General features: G+C 41.5%; 1 protein-coding gene across 1 annotated transcript in view; it reads left to right on the forward strand.

The window, feature by feature from the left end:
* LOC137258472 (uncharacterized) overlaps positions 1-24,467 on the forward strand; it is a 31,852-nt gene that overhangs the window by 4,596 nt on the left and 2,789 nt on the right. The window contains exons 2-12 of the mRNA XM_067796158.1: positions 3,973-4,046; positions 5,322-5,477; positions 6,457-6,633; positions 8,208-8,402; positions 8,997-9,194; positions 13,240-13,413; positions 14,789-14,926; positions 16,581-16,802; positions 20,512-20,745; positions 21,448-21,675; positions 22,902-23,108. Coding sequence (XP_067652259.1) covers positions 3,973-4,046; positions 5,322-5,477; positions 6,457-6,633; positions 8,208-8,402; positions 8,997-9,194; positions 13,240-13,413; positions 14,789-14,926; positions 16,581-16,802; positions 20,512-20,745; positions 21,448-21,675; positions 22,902-23,108 — 2,003 coding nt within the window. The remainder of the gene's footprint in view (positions 1-3,972; positions 4,047-5,321; positions 5,478-6,456; positions 6,634-8,207; positions 8,403-8,996; positions 9,195-13,239; positions 13,414-14,788; positions 14,927-16,580; positions 16,803-20,511; positions 20,746-21,447; positions 21,676-22,901; positions 23,109-24,467) is intronic.

The following is a 24,467-nucleotide window of genomic DNA, read 5'->3' on the forward strand; positions in this document are numbered from 1 at the left end:
TCTAGTATAAACAACCTTGACCAACTATCAAATGTTTGGCTTCATTCAAGAGACACAACTCCGTTGATCCTTTTTTATTAGTTTGTCACTAAGGTCATTTAGGACTTACAGTACTCAGAGTTTTATAAGCATAAAGTTTTGATAATATCGGAAATCACCCACCAATTAGCAAGTAGTCTTGCACAGAATTGCCGTGATTATCAGTAAGCATGAGGTTCGCTCCAACAGGATCGCATGCAACCCGTGCATGTCGTGAAAGGCGACTAATGGGATCAGGTGATCACTGGATTGTCTGATCCAGACTTGATTGTTTACAGAATATTGACTAGAACGTCGTGAAACAACAAACCAACAACAACAGCAACAATCATTCACTTCTTGACTGCGTCCACTACCTGAGAAATAAGAACTTTACTTCTAGGGAAGTCCATCACCCTGATCTCAGATGGTATGCTTTCATCTCCCACTTAACCGACATCCCAGACTCATGTGGATTACACTCAAGATAACATCAATTGGGAAGACCAGGGGTGTGACCCACTGCCTTTTTCACCGATCATTCTGAATACGTAGGATTCAAACGTAGCCAAATATGTCCACTAAAGATGGATGCCGACCCCTCTGTCCTGCAGCGTGCGGGACAAAGCGACAGGAATGCCCTACTGGATGTATTCGAGAGGCGTGATGTTGGCGCATACGGACATGGTATACTCTTCCTGGACAATAACAGATGAATTCGATTTACCAGGGTTGTTTATGCATGTTTAGAGCAGGAGATCAGGCTTCTATTCCTCACATGGATACAGTGTATGAAGCCCCATCGAAAGACAGCTATGTGGATGAAACTGCCGGTCTCTGACGACACCCTGTTCTTTCTTTCCACAGAAACCCGGCAATGCACTTTTGGAAGAGTGGAACAGTCTTCTCTATGCAACCATCATATATATATATATATCTAAAGAAAGAAAGAAAGGGAAAGAAAAAAGTGACAATTTTTAAATAGTGACTTACAAGCCATAACACCTTTTGGCTCTGTTTTTGTTTCTATTTACGTACACCCAATGTTCTACGTGTATACTTTCTTTTGAGCATCAGTTCAGTTACTGACTTTTTCTTCGGAAGTCAATATGTATACGTAGAGATAGCATACGGTATATGTTGTTGCATTCAATGGCTTGGAACTACTGGGTAGTAGTCATATCAGTTTCGTAGAATGATTGATTTGTGTCTGAATGGAAGACTATCAATTAATAATTAGGTTCGTGAACTACAGTACTTTACAGTATGATAATTGGTTATTAAGTGTAACTAAGATCCACCTGAGATTTAAGCAGGTTTTAAGCAAATTCCATCAATTTGACAGGGTGGGGGGGGGGGGGGGGGACACCTGGGGAATGTGGGGAATCGAGCCCGGGTCCTCGGCATGACGAGCGAAATCTTTAACCATTAGGCTACTCCAGCGCCCCTGACACCCCTGGAAGAATTCACCATTACATGAGAGAAATCATGGGTCAGTTTCCGCATTTATTGCTGATGCTGATTCATATAATGAATTCATTCTCTTTACATTTGTAATGGACTCAACGAAGCCCGATTAATATACGATTGCCTTAACCAACCCATGGGCTACACGCACACTCAGGGACCAAGTGGCGAATGAACCGCCGGTTTGTTTGTTTGTTGTTTAACCCCCCGGATGTCACATAGAAATAACCCGCGCGTTTTCGCTGTGCCGAGTTTATCTGAGCGAGGCGCTATGAAAAGTGCACACATTAGTCTAAACGGTACGTTAAATAGGAACGGTGCTACCCACTATGTTCAAAATCCACACTGTTTAAGTTCAATCATTTCCCGTTCTGTCGATGTAAATACTATAATTTATTTGTTTCTTTTAACGTAAGAAACATGAATGTAGAAAATGTGATTTTTAGAGATTTCTTCACGCCTGGAAAGTCTTTGTGCATGGCGCGTCGTGTCAGTTGCTGTCTCGTTAAATCTTAAATTTGCAGTAATAAACAAAACGAAAGCGTCAGTTTGGTAGCCAGTTTGATTCACAACTACCATGTTGAAAATGAAATATGTAGCGAAAATGAAGCCAGCGAAATCGTCGATTACAAACTCTTTAACGTTTGTGAGACGCCATTTTTCGCGAAAACTGGTCACACTCCAATGTATTCCAATGAATGTCTTGTCGGAAAACGCTTAAGAACGAAAAAATAACCTGTTCCTGATACATGAATGCAATCTTACACCTAAAATCTGTAGATAATTGCCTTCGTTCCCATGTGAATTTTGACGTAAAACAAAAGCTGTAAGATAATTATTGACGTTTTTACAAGAAATATGAAAACGAATCAACAACTCAAAATATACAGCAAACAGTGCAGGATTTATTTCGGTGCAGTGAATCTAAATTATTATCATTATTAGATTCACATTAATTTTCAAAAACTTAATTGATAAAATTCTGAAACAATCAAAACACTCCTCCTGTGCGATGGCGGTCACGTCGACGAAACTTGTATACAGACGAATGAAAGTGTTAGTCTCGTAGTGTAGTGAAAGACGCATTTATGTTTTCATTTAAAACCATTATGGTGAAACGAAATAGAAATGTCACAACAATTAGAGAAATAATTGAAGCATAAATACTTTGAAAGAGCTATTGTGTTGTCAACAGCTTTGCATACTTACAAAATGTCGCCGGCAATGTTCAGCGGTAGGTCTGATTTCGGATTTACTTTATTTGGTCTTGCACTTTAAAATTTTGTTCGACAGCTACTGAGAAGGTAAGTGCCAGAACCATATGTCGTAATCGTTGGATAAATGTGAATGAGTTGGCTTGGTAGTGCATGGAATCTGCCATACCGCCGTATTTTGTACATACATCGGCGTCTAACCCAGCATGAATGGTTAGCTATTCTCGACATGTTCTAAGGCCTACGAAATTCTTAACGCCGTATTTTTCAACTAACTGCGTTCTATAATCAATCGATTCAAGATTATTAAACAATCCAGTGACCAACAGCATGAGCATCGACCAACCCATACGATCACATGTGGCATGTTTTAATTCGGATGAAAGGTGAACACATCGGGTTTGATATCCAGCATTTTTCACCGATGGAGCGGGACACCGTCCAGGTTACCCGTGAAGGCCGGGGTAGAACAGGTCGTCCGTAACCTATGCTTGCCATAAACGGCGACTATGCTTGTCGTAAGAGGCGACTAACGGGGTCGGGTGCTCACTGACTTGGTTGACTGATGTCATCGTTTCCCAATGATCGATGCTCATGTTGTTGATCACTGGATTGTCTGGTCCAGACTAGATTATTTACAGACCGCCGCCACATAGCTGGAATACTGCTGGGTATGGCGTAAAACTCAGCTCACTCACTCACTGTCCAGGTCTCACCGTTCATCGCACCCGAATGCAGGATTCTACTATAATAGGTGAACATGACCGTGGCGGTTTTATTGTTTGATGTTTAACGCTACACACAGCAAGATTCAGGACATAGAGATCAGGGCACAAGCTAGTTGAAGGTGTGCGACGTTGAGCGTGGATAGTTCCTTGGATGTGTGGCCATTTTAGGCAGCTTCACTCTTGAGAGTTTCTACACCAATGAACAGTCCTGGTGCCCCACATCGAAACACGTGCGATCTCACCTCAGGCAAGTGAGTTTGTTCAAAATTGCCTCTGTTCACCGAACAGAAAATGGGTGCCCCGTGGGATAATTCATGTGGCTAGCGCTGCACGGTCAGCTTGCGTTATCCGGGGTGATAATGATCAGTTTGATTGTGCGCTTTGTACGCGGCGATCTGTAAATAATCAAATGTAGACCAAATATTCCAATGATCAACATCAAGAGCATTGTTCCGAACCTTAGACTGCTCTTTGTATGCAGACAACGAAGTAACTATAGTACAGCTGTTTAGATGACATTTAAAATTAAATCATTGTTGTTTCAGATTCATGGAGGCCTTTGTGCTCTGTGTTATTATCTGTGGCATTTTCCTCCTTGAAAGGAGTCAACTTACAACAGGTGTGTGTGCATTTCTATCACAAATGAAATAATGAACTACTCACAGGCTTCAATACACTATAAAGTATGGATACAAAATCTTATATAGAAAGTTGCCTTTGTTAGAAACTGTCGCATTGTCATTTGTGAAATGAATCAGTTGACAACAGGTATTTATGCATTTCGATTTCAAATGAAATAATGAACCAGTCAAAGTTTTATTATAACACCATTTTCATGTAAATGACATGCAAACGCTTATGTAGTTATGCTTTCTTTCAACGGCGTGATTCCTGGTTTAATTTGATCCCCAGCAACTTGTGCTGACAATAAGAAACGACCACAGTGCTTAGGATTCTAAACTACCTTCCTTTATGCATTTCATCGCACCTCGATTGCCTTGCACGTTGATCATGATAACACTTATTGTTTTGTGTCATCAAATGAGTCACTGAGTGAATTTAAATTTACAAGACTTTTAGCAAGATTTCACCACCAACTTTGCGCATTGTGCCCATATGGGGAATCGAACTCGAATTTTAGGGGTAACGAGCGAACGCTTAAACTTCTACTCTACCCACTACTCTGTGTTTTCAAGCGACCATAGATACCAGATCGGTGTCATTTTGTTTAAACATTCTTGAGTACAGCGTTAAAGAACACACACAACACCAACGATCTCAGTTCTCATTATATTGAAAAAAGGGACGTTGGAGACGGCTCGTGGTTAAAACGGTTGCCTCATGACGCCCGGGTTTGATTCCAAAGTGGCACAATGTGTAACACCCATTTCTGGTGTCACCGTCCATGCTGTTGTCGGGATAAAATCATTTGAAATCATTGATGTCGGGATCCACGGAGAGCTGACCAAATAAAAACATCCCGTGTTTAGTGGTTTGAATCACGTATTCACTAGGTTACAGGTGAACAGGTGTTCGCCGTGTGTTTCCAATGGGTTACTACCCGATCTTGTAAGTCGCATTGAGTGAGTGAGTTTAGTTTTACGCCGCCCGCAGCAATACTCCGGTTATGCGGCGGTGTTCTTTAAATAATCGGATCTGGACCAGTCAATCCAGTGTTCAACAGCATGAGCATCGACGCAACTGGGATACATGTGGGAACCAAGTCAGCGATCGGGTGGTAAGAAAATAAAGAGCTTTGCCACCCGATCCCTTTAGTTGCCTTTTTCAACAAGCATGGGTTACTGAAGATCAGTTCTAAAGCAGACACAATGAGAGATTAATAAAACAAGATTTCTGAAGAAGTAAAATCCAATCTGATTTCGTTTCACTACAGCCGAATGTCAAGAACCCGACCCAGTCCCCGACGCTTACAGGGACTTACAGGAGGACAGGGTGACCTATGAATGTATGGACGGCTTTCGGCATTTCGGAGAATCAACTCACGAATGCAAAAGTGGCAAGTGGGTCGGTGCCCCTACTGAATGCATAAGTATGACATTTTACACCACATTGTACTTTTGGTACGTCGGAAACCTTTCTACATTCCCTGAGAACCGTTGTATAAAGCGATCTGAGCTATACAACCGTACACCTATTTTACATTATGGGACATAAAAATCACTTGAGCGCTAAGATCTCACTGTATAAGGAGGACTTGAGTCTCCTTAGTAATTATTTGAATTCAGAGCGTCTATATGGCAAGCCGTTTTCTTATTTATTTAGAAAATAAAGAGATCATCAATTGCGTTAACATCTGCATTTTATTCAAAGATATCAATCATGTTTTAAAGATATCGGTAAATAATTGAAGATTATTTGAAGTTCATCTTAATCAAAAATAATAAAATATTATTTAAATGAAATATTACTTAAATATCCAAATATGATTAATGTTATGATATCTTTAATTATTTCTGATATCCAAATATAGTTAATGTTATGGAGGTGTGAAGATGAACGTATTTCGTGATATCTCCAAATGTCTTAATGATTTCAATAAAACAAGTACGATCATACTTTATTAGTGTACATAATTGCATTAGAAATTAACTAAGATAAAGAGTAAGAAAGATATATTCTGTTCAATTCCAGATATTTTTTAAACTATTTAAGATGTGAGCAATTTCTCAACTCATTATCTCTATTTGAGATATTTTAATTTGTTTCAAGATATCCATTTCAAGACATCAGCATCTTGTCTTCATCATATCCCTGATTTCAGTTTGCGATATCATGAATTTCATTACAGTTATCCGTAATTTTCTCTAATCGAGATATCTTCATTTATTTCAAAATATCTTTGGAAAAATTACGGTATCAATATTTTGTAATAAATGTGAAAATGACCTGCCATAATCCCGACATACTTGTACTATGCTTAAGATACACGTAGACGTGTAATATTTTACATCACTCAATATTGCTGAATGTTGCTACACAACAGTCTCTTTAACTCCTTGGTGTCGCAGTCGACTGCGGAGTTCCGAGTGAAGGGCTCGGCGCCGTTGTGATGTATAACGACACCCTGAAAGGATCGGTTGCAAGCTACACCTGCAAAACCAACTTTACCAGCAGAGACTCGGAAAATGCTGCTCGCACCTGCTCCCGGGACGGGCGTTGGTCCGGCAGCCCACTGAAGTGTATAGGTAGGTAACCAGTGTGTTCTAGTCTGTCATGGAGGGGTATGTAAGCACCAGTCATGCTTTGTCTCAGTATGTAGACACGAGTCATTGTATGTTTAAGTATGCACGATTAGTCATGGTTTGTTTAGCATCTAAGAACCAGTCATTGTTTGTCTAAGTATGTAAGCACTATTCACGTCCCACAGCAGGGCGCGTTGACAGGTTTGCGGATATCATCCCCCATGACGATAAATGATGTCACCGATTCAGGGTCCTGCATGCCTGCTTAACGGAAGGATATGTGATCACTTTCTGTATATAGTGACCAATCTGGTTACTACACGTCAACCACAAACTAAAGATCGCCCTTTATGTACGACATGCTATTGTCGCCGCTCTCCTTGAACTTGGCAGTGCTCTTACGCAAGAGTCGAATAACTCGTTATAAGTATATACGAAATATAAGTATTTCGTCATGAACGTAGTTAAATCGGTTGGGGAACCCGAGCAAACTTTAATTTGTATATGATATTCACTAATATGTATATGATATTCTTTTAAAGATGGTAATCTACAACCCGACCAGTCCTCTCACAATGTAATCCACGATGTACACCCACTAATTAAATTGTAAAATAAGTACCATTTGGCCAGTTAAGTCGACTAGCTATGTCATCACTAGCTGTGTCATCACTAGCTATGTCATCACTAGCTATGTCACCACCAGCTATGTCACCACTAGCTATGTCATCACTAGCTATGTCTGGGATGCGGTGACTCTCAGAGACAGATCCGGAGAGAATGTATTGAAGGATTTAAATCTGAGTTGTGGATTGCAGACCTGGCAAGAACTGATTTGTTCAATTCCGTTTGACCTTTTGGAAGATGACCCTCGGTGTCCACAGGCCTTTCACTAAGGACATAACCTTTCCAGCTGACAGACATTTCCATTCTGTGGTTGCAGCTCCTACTAGTTTCATTGTTCTCTGTATTCAACGGGTTGGCATTAATTAATCGGCTTTCAAAGAAACCTAGATATTCACAGGACACCATGTTGCAGTTTTCATCTGTAGATTCCAGCAAGCTGATATTTTCATTGCAAATGGGTAATCAATGTTCCCTCTTTTCGCGTGTGTGTTGTTTTGATTAAGCTGTCATTACCTTAGCGAAAATTTTCTTAATCATGATTGGTTGTTTCGTTGTTGCAGGCTTCGTAGATGGGGGTCGTGTCAAAAGCCTCGATAAAACTCTATGTAGGATTTTGGAGGATGTGCATAATCCCGCAAGCACACGGTGACCGCACCTTCCTCACCTTGTCCATTATCCCAAGGTCATAGGTTACTGTCTTGCGACTGTGAAACAGTTTACTCAATTATCTGAAGTGTTTGGGGATGTACCCCTGCGACCTCCTTGTATGACCACACCTGACGCTTACACTAAGACGGTCTATATCTGTGATGTAGACTGATTCAGGGTCATTTTAATGAGCACGCTGAAGACCTGGGTTCGATTCCCCATGGATGCAGTGGGTGAAAGCCATTTCGTGGTACTTGTAATAAATGAGGCTTATCACTCACTCGTTAAAACTTAACCCGCAGGCACAGAGGACATCGCACGGGGGAAGACAGCTTCTGTGGATGGCATGACGGACGGTAATAGGCAGACGTGTGCAATCTTCAGGAGCACCACCAGTTCCCTAACAGTTACCCTTTCTAGCGACAGCAACATCTATTACAACGTGCACGAAGTGGAGCTTGACTTGAAGATTTACACAACTCTAGTTTCAAATGAAGGTACGTGTTCTTGAAAAAATTCAAATAATGTAAACAACGTTAAATGAAGACGTTCCTTTGATAGGTGACTGAGTAAGATTTCAAGTCGATTCATTGCATCACTGAATGTTGGCTTAAGGAAGTAACGGCCAGAATGATTGCTGGCTCTGGGAACACCAAATTAACTCTTCTGGCAAACAAGGATAAGTTGGGTAACCGGCGTAGAAAACGTGTTTACGCGAAGTAAGGGGTACACGGCAATGAACAAACCCATTGGGTTTGTGAAAGGGAGAGCAGATGTAGGTATGTGCAGTATATGACGATGAAATTGATTCCTTGCGTAGATGCATATGTCTTGCTCATAAGACTCACGCTTGACCCATAGGATAAAACGTGATCGCGCACAACCTAGGACCCCCTCGTTCACAATGGCAAGCACCGGTACATGCACTCATACATGCTAATACGCGTCAGTTGTCAAGTAGTCGCTTAACTTATCCTTGTTTGCCAGCATTAACATGGTAACAGAGCGTATTGCGGGTCGAACTCATTGATCATCAACACAGGTGAAAAGCGGAGGATGAGCTGCTGTGTCGATTTGGGTTTCAGGTGTAGAGCTGAAGGTCTATGTGCAAGGGCCGTCTTCAAATGTATTGTGCAGGCGTTTGGGTGTCTACGATTCTGGCGTTTATAAGTTCACATGCGCTACTGAGGGGGTTGGCGGGTCAAATATGAAGATAGATATAGCTCCTCGCACTGGAACATACAGGACTGAGGTGTGTGAAATTCAAGTTTACGGGAGTCGATACACAGGTGAGGATAGCAGTTTTGGACCCACGCATGCATGCACGCCCCTGTTGCATGGTAGTACCTATTCATGTATAAATGATATAATAATGATAATAATAATTCATATATATAGGGCGTGGTATCCATCTGACCAGTTGCTCACTGGACACTGTAATCGGAATCGGACTACTATTTTAAGCCCGGATAACCGAAGCTGCCTCTTAGGCGCTAGAAGGTTATCGTCATATGCCTTTATCGCACCGGATACCCATTTTCTGTTGTGTGAACAGAAGCAATCGTGAGCAAACTCACCTGCCTAAAGTAAGACCACATGTACCATATGTGCTTCGTTGTGGGGCAGTTTTGTAGTCCTAGAAACTCTCAGGAATCAACCTGAAGCAAGCAAACACGGTCATCCATCCAAGGACTGCCCGAGCTGGACGGCGCTTAACTTCAACCGATTTGTGATCTGACCTCTGCACGCAGGAAAGGCATTTGAGTTAAGAGGATTACCGGAATATCTGACAAATTCAGATAGGTTATGGTGTCAGTTGAACGCAGCTTTCTTCAGACATAATGTCTTGAAGCGATATTGCTGGAATATTGCTAAACGTTTCGTAAAACCACACACATCTTGCTCCCCACCGAATACCAACCAAGCAGTCCGGCCAAGATAAGGAGATAATGTGGAAATCTCAAAACGAAGCTCAGTCATTAGGAATGTTTGGCGGTGTTGTACGTCCTGGATATTATATCAATCACATTGTGTGTTGCACAATTATATTGAATATGCGCCAAGAACACATAACAGGTATAACCAGTGAGCCAGATGAACTGTGAATAATTTTATGACCTCATCAAACAGGGACAGTCTGTGACGTCTTATTTAAGGTCATGTTGCCTAAACCCCGCCATAAAATGTATGAGGACGATTTTTTAAAGTTCAAAATATAATTCATTTTTAAATACTATTTTCTTTTGAAACAAGTTATTGGAAATTCGTTTAACCAGAGCTGTTTCTATGTCTCCTTTCACTTTCTCACACACACACACACACACACACACACACACACACACACACACACACACACACACACACACACACACACACACACACACACACACACACACACACACACACACACACACACACACACACACACACACACACACACACACACACACACACACACACACACACACAATGGATCGTCTTAAAAGTAGGTGATTGTTTGAATTGGTTCATGAAATTCTTGATTCGGTTTGCTTCCTGAAGTGCCCAGTTCCACGAAGAGAGATGGACAGACGGTAGAACCCATACCTTAACTATACCTGTCGAAAGAACCAACTAATCGGGTGATCAGGCTCGCTGACAAATGTCGTCTTATCCCAGTTGCGTGGATCGATGCTCATGCCGATTGTCATTGGATTGTCTGATCAGACTCGATTTGTATTTTTAACGACTTCGCTTAATATGATTTGTGACGTCACTTGTAAAAATCGGTTTCCATGGAAACGTTTCAGACATAGTCTCAAAAGTGAGAGGTGTGTTTCGTTTCCGGAGCAGAACTCAAAAACAGATTAGACAGACCGCCGCCATAATAAAGCTTGGTTTTTTTAACGACTTCGCCTAATGTGATTTGTGACGTCACTTATAGAAAATACACCGCACACGTCTTTTCAACAGTCCATTTCGATATTTACTGAGTCAAACAAGAAACTTCACATTCTTTCTTCAGAGTTAGATAAAAGAAACAGAGATGGTAAGGTGGTAAAACTGTTATTATATCATTGCTGAGATCTGTGTGATGTGCTCGATACACTGACAGTGCCACAGTCGGTTCCATTAGGCTACACCGCCGTTCCAAAACATGGGTATACAGAAAGTCAAGTCACAAGAATAAAAAAAAAGAATAAAAATTTCTCAGGTCAATATTGTATATGGCCGCCCCGCGCATTCACCACTGCCAAACACCGTCTCCTCATCGACTGCCTGATGCTTGTGAACACGTGATTGGGGATACTGCGTCATTGCTCTCGCAAGGCGGCGCCAAGTTCCACTTCTGAGGTTGGTTCCTTAGACCACGAAGCCTTTTCCCAAGTGCATCCCAAACGTGCTCCATTGGATTAATCAGGTCAGGGGACCTCCATGGCCAGTCCATGACGTTGATTCCAGCGTTTTGAAGGAAATTTCGTGTCAACCGTAGACCTGGACCATGATCCGCCATGAAAGGAACGGGTTCAGGGGTGAGCACCTGGTCGCGGTAAGCAGCAGCTGTGAGGTTTCCACGGATGACCAGAAGTCGGGAACGGTTGTTCCCACAGAAAGCACCCCACACCATGCAACTTCCGATCCCGAATCCCGATCCCGACTTCCTGTACACAACATTGGGCATACCGTTCACGACGTCGTCTCCAGACTCTATGCCTGCCGTCCGCGAACCTGAGGGTAAACCTGGATTCATCGCTAAAGACGACTCGATTCCAGTCTCTCTAGGTCCATCGGAGGTGACGTTAAGCCCACAGCAGACGCTGACGTTGATGAAAACGGCGTCAGTATTGGCACACGATATGCACGTCGAGATTGGCAGCCCGCAACCGATTTTGAATGGCCTGTGAGGACAGTCGACCTCTAAACATCTCAGCCCTGGTTAGTGTAGCCGGCGCAAATCTGTCACGTAGGTGGCGTAGGACGATTTGACGGTCTTCTGCTCGTAACGGTCTTCTGCCCGCTTGCAACATGCTAATGGCACGTTCACGTTGCACATTTGACAATCATGGCATTTAAAGTACCGTTTGAACTGTGGTTTGAAAGCGTGTTTTTTTTCCAATTCTTGAGGCCAATGCAAACACGTGCAAATGAAGAAAACGTCGATGCGAAGATCACGTGATCGACTGCACATGCAAAACCTGATTTGGAACTAATGTCATTTGCACGACGAATTGATGGGTTTGAGTGGATTTTCCTAACGTTTTTCTAGAGTCGAAGAATAGGGATCCCATTTCGGATACACAGATGTATCATCAGAGAAAAAAATATTCAATATTTCTAAACATTACATTTTGTGAATTTTTCTTTTTTGACTCAGTGTATTTTGAAAGCAGTCGTCATGAAGACTATTCTGGTTTGAATCCCGTTAATTATGCATAGGCTGCGGTGAACTCACCTCAGAATGTATTTGTAAACGTTTGTCATAAAAATTTAAAATGCTACATGGAAAGTGCGTGCAGGAAAGGTGTTCCACGTAATGCACGTGTAATTTGTCTGAAACATGACTTTGAAAGACGAAACCCATTTCATCATTGCATTACGAAATTAACGACGCACACAAATATAACAAAATCCCAGGATTTATCGCCACTGACTGAAATATAATCACTGGACGTATGGAAAGCAGGGGTTACTGAGGCTGCCGTTTGAGGACACGTCATCGTCCACCACAGCACCATATCTCGACTATGCCATCGATATACTCGCTTCAGCTCGATGGAAGATCGTCCCAGAAGAGTGACACCTCCTGTCTAGGGTCGATTCATCCGGGCGTTTTCGCCTACGTCACCGCTTTGCTATAGCAACGGCCACGACAGAGGTGGCCTGTCCCATGACTACACCTAAAAACACGTGTCCAATGGTGAGCCGACGTGTCTGGTTCAGCGATGAATCGCGTTTCCGCCTCAACGGAATTGTACACAACGTGCTTATCGACGACACGAACGTTTTGCTGCGAACTGTGTTCGACAGGTGGAGAGATTTGATGATGAAGCGTCATGGTGTGGGGAGCCATATCCTACACGAGTAGACCACAGTTAGTGATGGTTCACTGCAGTTTTACAGCAAACCGCTTCAAAGACCAAATCCTCCGAACTCACCTCCTCCCGCTTTTTAAATTTCTTTTTGTGGGGCCCATGCGTTCCCTTTCTTAAGCGTTTACTTCATTTGCAATTACATGTATTACTCCGACATTCCTTTGATTTTGTTTGCACCAGTATCGTTACACTCATACTCTTGTTCACACATCATCTGTCACTTCGGATATCTCATAGTGTCATTATATACATTCCCTCACAGGCGAGTGTGAGAGACCCCCAGTCGTGGTTGGAGCTTGGGTCAGTTTCACAAGCACCCACTGGAATTCTAGTGCCGAGTACAGTTGCGTCCCTCCCTACTACTATGCTGGAGGGAACAATGTCATAACGTGTGACTTCGCAGGAGACTGGACTACCCCTTCTATTCTCTGCAAAGGTAGGCTGTTTGTAGCCCCCATGTCATGGTTGAAACGGTATTCAGCAATCTGCTCACCTTGGGAATTTCTAGTTCTGTGAGAAACTTTTATTCCATTTCACTATAGTCTTCTTAAGATGTTCCAGAGTTGTCATATACTGAAAGCATAATAAACACAAATCTTGTTTTTATCAAGTTTTGAAACAGAAGAAAAAAACATGTATGCTTACTTTTGGGAGAATTCAAGGTTTTTTAGAAACTTGCGTTTGTTTTGCTGCTGAGTAGAGTATCTTAGTATAGTATAATTATAATATATTGTCCTTGTCACACGCGATGTAAATAAATTGTGACATGATGGACAGCCAAAATGTAACAAAAGTGTCGTATTTACAATGGAAGTATACATTAAATTTATGTAATTGATAATTGTAATTATTTCAGGCCAGCGAGAGAAGGTGCAATGTTTGCTACCTTTCTATAATATATGTATTCTTTAGTTAATATGAAAATGAAATTCAGTACATCATTTCTTGTCTCTTTTAATCCCAGGATAATGGTTTCTGCGTTTAATTTCAAATGGGCGTCTATTTCATTTTCAGTCCATTCTTGAAGATCTTGCCACAGCTTTTTGACATGTTCACTTTCATATAATAATATTTTAAATTGTATAAATCGTTATTGATTGTGAGGATCCTACAGAGACTACGGTATCTGTGAATAGCGCTATATGTTCCTCGAAATAGTATATAATTACATGTTTTCCATAGATTAAGTGATATCTATGTGCAGTTCTCTTTCCCATTTACTTTGATAAAGCAGTTTTCGGTTGATAGTTTCCTTGTGGAGAAACCTGTTGTAAAATATGTTGCATCCTTTCTTGGCTTTGAATAGTATTTCCAAATTAGGAAGAGTGAAAGGTAAGTGTTTCAGAATATCAGTTTTGGACAAGCTCTGTCTTGAATATGATTTCACTGAAGATAATTAACCTGTATATTTAATGGAATTTGAACGAATACCTTGCCACAGTGCCCAGAAACTCAAATCCATAGTGCTCAGTAACTCTCACCAACCCATAGTGTCCAGTAACTCACCAACCCATAGTGTCCAGTAACTCTCCAACCCATAGTGTCCAGTTACTCTCCAACCCATAGTGTCTGGTAACTCTCCAATCCATAGTGCTCAGTAACTCTCACCAACCCATCGTGTCCAGTAACTCTCCAAACCATAGTGCCCACTAACACACCATCCTATATTGCTCAGTAACACATCATAACATATACGGTTTCCAGTAACACATCATAATAGCGTCCCCAGTAACACACCAACCCGGTCATGTGTGATATCCGTCTCAGTAATATCCCAAGAATATCAAGAAATACAAAACAATATCTTTCAGAAATGGAGAATCTGTCCCTAGTCGGTCCGTTCAATCTGACCGACCATGACAGAAGCACGTGTTTTGACGTTGATGATGTCACGCTGACCCTGACCAGTCGAAGCGAAGTCCAGTGGATCGTCGTATATATGAACAGCGGTAAATGGTTTAGTAAACGTTTGCTGTAATTACACGTGCACTGTAAATACTCATTTTTACTGTTTGGTTCCATGTCTGTGTGCGTGTGCGTGTGCGTGTGCGTGTGCGTGTGCGTGTGCGTGTGCGTGTGCGTGTGCGTATGTATGTATGTATGTATGTATGTATGAATGTATGTATGTATGTATGTATGTATGTATGTATGTATGTATGTATGTATGTATGTATGCATATTTTCACGAAGTTAACCTGCTAAAGTCCTGCCCTGCCCTGCCCTGCCCTGCCCTGCCCTGCCCTGCCCTGCCCTGCCTTGCCCTGCCCTGCCCTGCCCTGCCCTGCCCTGCCCTGCCCTGCCCTGCCCTGCCCTGCCCTGCCCCGTATCGACATGGGTTGAATAACCGACCTTGTGGAATTCAGCCCCATTTTGGCAGTTTATCTAACGTCCGGCACACCAGTTCACGTTCACGCTTGCGTCAGACGAGATCATCTCTCAAATGCTTGGTGGTGGTTGAAGCCGGGCACTTTAATGTTCTCATTCTTACGACGCTGAATAATGACATGCAGTGTGTGAAGCCTTGCATGATGCATCTGGAATAACTTTTTCATTGGGGATCAATGATTGGAAGCAAAGTGGCACTTATGACATCACCTCTGTATCGAATGACAGTTAAATTGCCCTGAAGGGACACAATTTACAATTTGCGTGTAGGATGTGGCTCCCCACATCACTACACAACCTAAACACTTTACCGTTCAACCTGGGCGACACGCATCTGGGCAAAACGTTAAATTCGACGTCGATAGACACTTACTCACGTTAAGGAAGCATAAAGTGTGATTTATCACTGAACTACACACTTTCCCAGTTTTCTAGATTCCAGAATTCCTGCATCACTGGACCAGGCGACGTGATGTAATCCTGATGAGCAGGATTAAAACAGGGTCTTAGTAACTGGAACAGTTCTTGTTTTTGGTGGGGGAGAGTATATCTCCATACCTTTCACGTACTTGCGTAGTGCATTGTGACATACGCATTGTCATGACCCATATAGCCGTTAGCTGGGAAACTGACAGTGTGCCGATTGTAACAACTGAGATAGATGTGTCACATTGTCACAAACACATCTTGATATTTCACACCATAGACGTTCTATCAAAATATATCAGTATAATATTTGTCAAACAATTGGTAGAAAAGATTTGAATTAGATGTTCGTGACACTAATTTTGAGCGCATGTGGTATTGTGTAAGTGGAATAGGCCATCTTTGTGCTCACGATGTTTGGGGCTAGCTCAACGATTGAAATGCACACGCTTCCTGCACAGACGTTGTGTCATAATTTTTGATAACGCGAGAATATATGAACTTCAGGGTCCTTATTCTCGAAACGTTCGTAGCCCTAAGAATTCCTAACTTTGATCGTAGCCCATGTGTTAAGAATGGGCGTAAGAAGTTCGTAGCGCTATGAACGTTTCGAGAATGGGAACCCTGAATGTCATTGCATCAGAAAGTCAGAACACGATAAACACGCCGAATCTCCAGACCTTGAAAAGCTAGAAAGTCAAAACTCCTGAAAGCAAGAATATGGAATTTAGGGCTTTATGAACGTGAAGTCACCCATTCCAGTTTGCAATAGTTTTTTGGATTATTTTGCAGACGAGATCTCAAGCGTGTCTGTGAGTCTGACGATCATCAACAGCGAAAAAACGAAAACCTGCTCAAGCAGCAGCCTATCGGCATCAATGGAGGGCTACGTCATGACAGCGTTCACATGTCACGGATACCCGTTTGCAGACAGTGTGAGGGTGATCGTCAAGTTGGAATCATCGAAACCAGTTTGTGAGATCGAGGTGTACGGACGAAGTGCTTCAGAGGGTGGTATGCGTGTCACAAACGTTCTTCGTCTGCATGAACAGTTGACAGTTCTGACGTCAAATATATACTCATGGAAACAAATAAGGGAACTTGTAAATACACGTGCTTCCCTATCTATTTTCAGAGTTTCACCCACAGTGCAATACTTAACTTGTGAAGAAACCTGGAAAGGAATGAAGAAACATTTGTACTGTCCCCTATTTGTCTCCATGAGTATCCGTAGAATAGACAGTTGTTACAACTATATATAAGTTTAGTTTAATTATATATTATAAATCATAATTCGCAAAATAGATTTTTTCAACCTGTATATCAATATGCCGCAGAAAAAAATCGATAGATGTTCTTAAAGAACGTTTCCTCGCTCCAAATCATTTTTTTTCAATTTACAAAGCATATCGTGATGTTTTAGAACCTGTGTTTTTTCCTTTGCCTTGATCTAAGAACTGAAACCTATCAGAGTTATGCTTGCAGAAAGTTAACCATGATTATGTGTTTGGAGGATGACGAATAAAGTTAGTCAGGTCGAGGTATAAGAATCTATACCAAAACATCGCATCATAATATAAGAAAGAAGATGATATATATACATATCACACATATAAGTATCACACCTTTCTTATGATTTTGGTTGTCTGGAGGTGTTACAGAAATTACAGAAGTTACAGAAATGTAATCAGCAATTTGAACTATTTCATTTTGTCAGAGAATCGTATTACAGGAGAGCAGTCTTCTGATAAAGGGGCGATGGGGTCGCCAAGTGGTTAAAAGGTTCGGTGATCGCTCACTCACTCATCCACTCACTCACTCATTCACAGCCACCCACCCACCATTCACGGACTCACTCAATCACTTACCCAGTCCCAGCCAGGCACAGACTCACTCAATCCCACTCACCCACACACTAACTCACTCACTGACTGACTCAATGACTTACCCAGTCCTAGCCAACCAGCCACTCACTCACTCAGTCCCACTCACACACACACTAACACACTGACTGAATGACTCACCCATGCACTAATTCACGTATGAACTGTCTGTCACTACTCTGCAACATATCAACGAGAACATGTACAGATTGTCAACGTACATGCCCCAAATCTTTGTCATCCATATCCGCATATCCAATCACCAATGAAAGTGATCTGATCTATTAAGGCGTTAGTGCCTTTAGCTTTACAAAATTAGTATTATTTACTATATTTATTAAATTACTAATTTCCTATATTGCGTTTAGCAATTTTCCAGCCATATCACGGCGGGGAACACCCGAAATGGGCTCCACACATTGTACCCATGTGGGGAATCGAACGCAGACCTTTAACGTAACGAGCGAACGCTTTTACCACTCAGCAACCGCACACCTCTGATTTGTAAAGGTGATGTTATCTATGAAGGTATTACTGACTAAATCGAAAAGTGCGACATTTAAGAGCCTCGTAGCCTGTCTTGGCGTAACATTTTCATAGCATGACTGCCCCGAGCAAGATGACATCCTCATAGTAACACACACCCTACAAGCTACATCCTACATCCTACACCACCCGAGTTTCAGTGGTCATAAAACAAACTTTCAGTTCAATAGGGAGGATGCGCACCCTTGCAACCGCGATATCTTCCCATAAAGCAGACCTCACAAAAGACAGACCGCTTAAAACAACACACATAAGGGTTGTTTGCATAGGGCTTAATTAAGTAATAATAACATGTGCCCAGATATGGAAACTATGTTTTTTTTAATTCATGTAATGAATTATGAGTTTTATATTAAGATCTATTGCATCAAAGATGTAAAATAAAGTGCTTGAGAACATTCTCAGCTTCACAAACAACTCACTTCTCGACTACGTTTCACTCTAATTACAAGTAAACTAAGAAAGATGGAAATGTGTTGTTTCTGTACTCTGCAGTGACTGGTAGAAGAACAAAACAGAATTTTCATTCTTTTCTCAAAAACAGCAAAGGTGAAACAAATATATTTGCATATCATTTGAAAAGGCACAGTGTTTCATATATTTGGATAATTTGAGAGTGAGTGTTTGATAATCACATTTCATGAGAAAAATACATGTACAGGTATGAGGGATTCACACAGAAATATTTTGTTGAAAATGATATTAGTTGTTTTTCGACAAGTGGTGGGCATATTAGTAAAACATGGAATTCGTCACATATGGCTTGACTACAAAGATTACAAAGTCGGCTTTCTTTCAAACCATTCAGACAGCGCCCTGTTTCCATTGGTAACCTATGATTTGTTGTCCTAAATTTTGTCAGTGAAATTCTACTTTGAAAGGTTAATTTAAGACAAGGTTCTGGAATAAGTGCAATTTCATACATTGTGAAATGAAATCCTTTTGATGACTGAGTATAACTTGAATTCCAAGATTGTACAAACTGGTCTAACTCACTGTTCTCACTATACTATGTACTGACTCCGGGTGAACTCATTAATGGAACAGGGGTGGAGAGCATGGCTGAGCTAATTAGTGTACTCACTGAGTTTATCTTACAGGAGATCTGTTTTTTGGGAGTGAACCGCAATTAAGAGTTAACTATGAAATGACACCATATATTCAATAACTTTGAGGATTTGACTGAAGTCAGTTTGCTCAAAAAGCATACCATTTTGGTATGAATATCAGTACGAATTGGTTTGCATCCAGTCTCCACATACATGTAGCGAAGCAGTTTTCTTGAAGATATGAAATGAACAATTTCAATAATAAGTCAATAATAAAATAAGTTTCATATGGTCAGAGGTCGTATAACCATTTCTAAACCTAATGCTGTCTTTTTTTATCAGGACACATACCACAATTTTCAACGGTAAAGCTTAATTAAGCCTTATGCAACCATAAATTGTGTTGTTTTAAGTGCTCAGTCTTTGTGTGTGTGTGTGTGTGTGTGTGTGTGTGTGTGTGTGTGTGTGTGTGTGTGTGTGTGTGTGTGTGTTGGGGGGATGGGGGGTGGGGGTGGGGGGTTAATACCGTCCGAAGCATATTTCCTGAACTATTCGTGATAACTTCATCAGACTTGCAACACGTATCAAGCATGATAGATTAGAATCTTTTGCGGTTTTCACCCAAATGTGACTTAGGCTGTGGATATGAGGATGTCATGTTCGGATCAGATTTTTTTACTGTACATACTAACTTCATCGGATTTGGCATACATATCATCAAACTTACAAATTAAGAAAAAAGATTCGAGCCAACGAGTAAATACTCGAAATTTCAAGTTTTTGACTGAAACTTGAAGCAACGAGTAAATACTCGAAATTTCAAGTTTTTGAAAGAAACTTGAAGTAACGAGAAAATTCTCGAAGTAACGAGAAAGTAATCGAAGCACGAAATAACATTTGAAATAGCGAGAAAATACTCGAAGCAACGAGTAATTATTTGAAGTAACGAGAATTGTCTTTGAAAAAATATCTTACGCTAGAAAAATGGCAGCAGTAGTCCTTCATACCCGGCAGTGCCAAACTTCAAGTTCAATGTTCGCATTTCAAGTTTCTCTTTTTCTAAAAGGTATATAGGCGCTAGGTCATGTGGCATATCCCACCGGATACCTGCATTCAAACATACCTCTTCCACAACCCCCACCCCCACCCCTTTTTACATTCACTTTGTGCAAGCACTGATGTTCGATGTCAGGATTTAAATATTTTATCTGGAATTAAAACTAACAACTATTTATCCACTTCCAGCTCTTCAGTGCAAACAACAATACCACGGATACGACTACAAGGGCGACCTGAACTTCACCTTCTCGGGCAAGCCCTGTATCGACTGGCCGGAAGGTCGCTACTCAATATCTGCCTTCCCAGATTACTCCTTCGAGGAGATCGGCAACAAATGCCGGGCAACTTCAAAGTCAGCCAACGGCCCGTTTTGTTACACATCATCCACTCGCATTGAATACTGCCCCGTACCACTTTGCGGTAATACACAGATTAGATCATATCTTTAACTACCAACACTCAGAGTTTATCAGTTCGATCCCCGTATTTGTTTCTTTGAAAATTCTTTTTTTTTTCATTTTGATTACACACTGCAATTTAGAAAGTGATCAAATGTACATGTAAAGCGTGCTATACTTGGGATTTCCCTTTCTCAGCAAAGTCCAGATTCTAGAACATTTGCTGGGTTGACCCCTTTTCCGGGATTGTGGAAGCGCAGAAGGCTGAGTGGGTTAGATGGATGAAATTGTGAGCTGGCGATTAAGTGCCTGACTCTCATAGTGTCTCTCCCAAATGGGACTCGAACCCATAAAGGTACCAGTGTTTGTACTCTCCTAAGAGACTGTAGTTCCAAATAACTTCTTGAACCTGCGAATATTTGACCAAAAGACGACCTTTTTTTTGAGAGCCTCAGTGCCTTTGTCATCACCTAAACATATACTGAACATCAAAAGAAACGCAACTCTGTCTTTGTGACAAGTTTTAAATAGAAAACATGAACATGTACGCTTACTTTTATGAGATTTGATTTTTTTCGAAACCTGTCGTTCCGTTATAATTTACTGTCACATATGACAAATTCAACTATGTGAACGGGTATACTTCAACTTTTACGTATGTATATGTGAATGATAACGCCATAAGTTTGAATAAAAGACCATTATTGCCATTTGGTACACACAGACAGCGTGTGTCGTCAAAGAGATGGTAGAACCTACTCTGGAAGCATCGGGAAAGCTAATGGTACGTCCTGCGGAGACTGGAACTCTGTAGCTCCTGATGAATTCGTCTTCACTGGCATAGCTTCTCAAAGCGTCAGCTCTTTCTGCAGGAACCCGCTTGGTTCCATGTCAACACCCTGGTGCTACAACAAAACAGGAGCCGCATCCTTGTGTTCGATCCCCACTTGTCGTGAGTTTTCAAATATTGATAAAACAGAAATATTATTTAATCTACGATATCCTGTAATCTGGTGATGAATTTCTCCACTAACAATTACTGTAAAGAATGTGGAAATACCGTGCATGTAAACAGCTGCTTTTTTTGGTGTAAAGTTTTGTTAAGAACTATCAATTCCACTCAGTTTCATCGTTCAGTGAACTCATATATAACAATAAACATTTCACCGTTACGAATTTGTTTTACAATGCATCAGTTCATGTGTAAACAGTACCTTTAAACGTTATGGAATACTTTGTAAAATCAAGTTTAGAACAGTTCACTATAGTAAATGGTTACTTTTACACAAATGAGAGTAAACGTTGATGGAAGTATATCATATAAAACAGGGCTTTATGGGAAGATCGTGAGTTTTCAAATACCGATCACCCTCAAACATCGTTCTGTCGAACTTTGAAGGTCCAATTTGTGTCTTGTTTTCGAACATACAGTTATCTCGGAGTAAGAGTGTAGTACCCTAGATGTACATTTTAAATAATTATTTTCAACTGTGTACATATAGTGCCACAGTAATTTCCAAAATCACTGGCGTTGGCATTGATCGGAAGATTGAAGCTGCCTGGAAACAAACTCAAGTCTGAGTTTTGACGCTGGTTAGCATTTTCACTCAAATTTGAGAAAAATGGTCTCTCAGAATGAAAAGAAATCAATATTATACTCAGGCATAGTGGACAATTTGAGTTTGATGGATAGATTACTTAAGTTCTTTAGAACTATTGTATCACTGTATGCTAAATAGTTGGTTGGCTGGTTGTTTAACGCCTCACTCAACAATATTCCAAAGCAAAATACGGCGGGGAAATTGATGGTTAGGCATCTCGAGCGTCTGTCAGCAGGAGTTGGAGAGTGGATAGTGAGTGAGTTTAGTTTTACGCCGCACTCAGGAATATTCCAGCTATATGGCGACGGTCTGTAAATAATCGAGTCTGGACCAGACATGCAAGTGATCAACAGCATGAGCATCGATCTGCGCAATTGATGTCAACTATGTCAGCGTGCCTGGCCACCCTATCCCGTTAGTCGGTTCTTACGACAGGCATTGGTTGATGAAGATCAGTTCTATCCCGGATCTTCACGAGTGTATGATAAATGACCTATATGTATGACGATTACAATTTCATGTATGACCAGATGTAACGTCGGATCTTTGTGTACTCCAATAATATTGTTATTTGCAGCAACCACTGTAGCCGTGACAACGTCTCTCCCGGACAAATCTTCTCCCCAGGCAAAGGCAACATGTTTTTGCTGGTACAACTACCCAGGGTCTCTTTTTACATATACCAATGGTGCCGTGAGCGACACCTTTGACAGATGTTCTCGTTGGGGTTTCGCTATAATGATGTGCTACACAGAGGGTGCATCTTGGACCTATTATTCCATAGGTAACTTCTTCGACTGGCATTTAAGTTGGCATTATGAAAGTGGAGAGTTCTACGGATGTGCAGCTATTTATTATTACAGTGGAAGGTGTCAAAACCGGCATCTGTCCAATCTGGCAAGTTGTCAACACTGGCATGCAATCTCAGCCCCATCCATGGCTTGTACATTTACCATCAGCTCTACAACCCAGCAGTTTGTCTAAACCGGATTTTTTGTTCAGTCCCAGTGAGTGCCGGTTTAGATAGCTTCCACTGTAATATGTGCGTCGTTTCGCTGTAGCTACTAACGGTGTTGGTGGTTTCGCCTGACCGGAACGACCGAAAGTGAGTGAGTGAGTGAGTTTAGTTTTACGCCGCACTCAGCAGTATTCCAGCTATATGGCGGCGGTCTGTAAATAATCGAGTCTGGACCAGACAATCCAGTGACCAACAACACGAGCATCGATCTGCGCAATGGGGAACCGATGACATGTGTCAACCAAGTCAGCGAGCCTGACAACCCGATCCCATTAACTGCCTCTTACGACAAGCATACTATTAGTCTTTTATGGCAAGCATGGGTTGCTGAAGGCCTATTCTACCTTCACGGGTACGAACGACCGAAAAGTCTTTCATGTAAGTAATAACTAAATTGTGTATCCATAGAACATTCTCAATTGTTCGTCATGTAGGTGAGTAAATCATATCGATGTAATATAACCTTTTAGTGTAAATGAAAGGTATCAGTGCTTCCTCCGTTTCATTAAAGTTCGCGAGTATACCGATTATATCATGCCGTGTCTGCTTAAAGTTAATGGACAAGTCCGAAGTACGCGTTTACTAAGTACATGAAACTCATAATAATAACATAATTGGCCACTTGTTTAGCGTCGCAGGGACATGCTATGAGCGCATACAAACATGATAGATATTTCCACGCCGGATACCCCAAACTGCCTATGGGGCGTTGGTAGGTAATAGTCATCAAACGTATACCACCGGATAACCACTTTTCTACTGAGTGAACAGAAGCACTTTGTACAAACACAATTTCTTAAGGCGTGACGTCATATGACGTCGTTGTGACGCAGGGCAGAAATCCCAGGACGGAAGCTGCAAAGCACCGATCCAACGGCTCTCTGTGACCAACGTTGCTTACCGTCGCCTGATTAGTGCCCTGCGCTCAATGCGTGTGGTGCCGACAAATCTACTAGAACATCAGCGCGACACAGGTCTCGAACTGCCTCCCATAAAGGTGATGTACCCAAGGGACGCAACTTTGCACAACGAATCGGGGACTGTGCCATTAACCCTCTAGCGCTTTACAGGCAGCTTGCGTTTTCCTGGGTAATAACAATTGCGCTTTGAACACGCTTAGGTATG

The sequence above is a fragment of the Haliotis asinina genome, chromosome 12, assembly GCF_037392515.1.
Source record: "Haliotis asinina isolate JCU_RB_2024 chromosome 12, JCU_Hal_asi_v2, whole genome shotgun sequence".
In the NCBI taxonomy this organism is placed as follows: Eukaryota; Metazoa; Mollusca; class Gastropoda; order Lepetellida; family Haliotidae; genus Haliotis; species Haliotis asinina.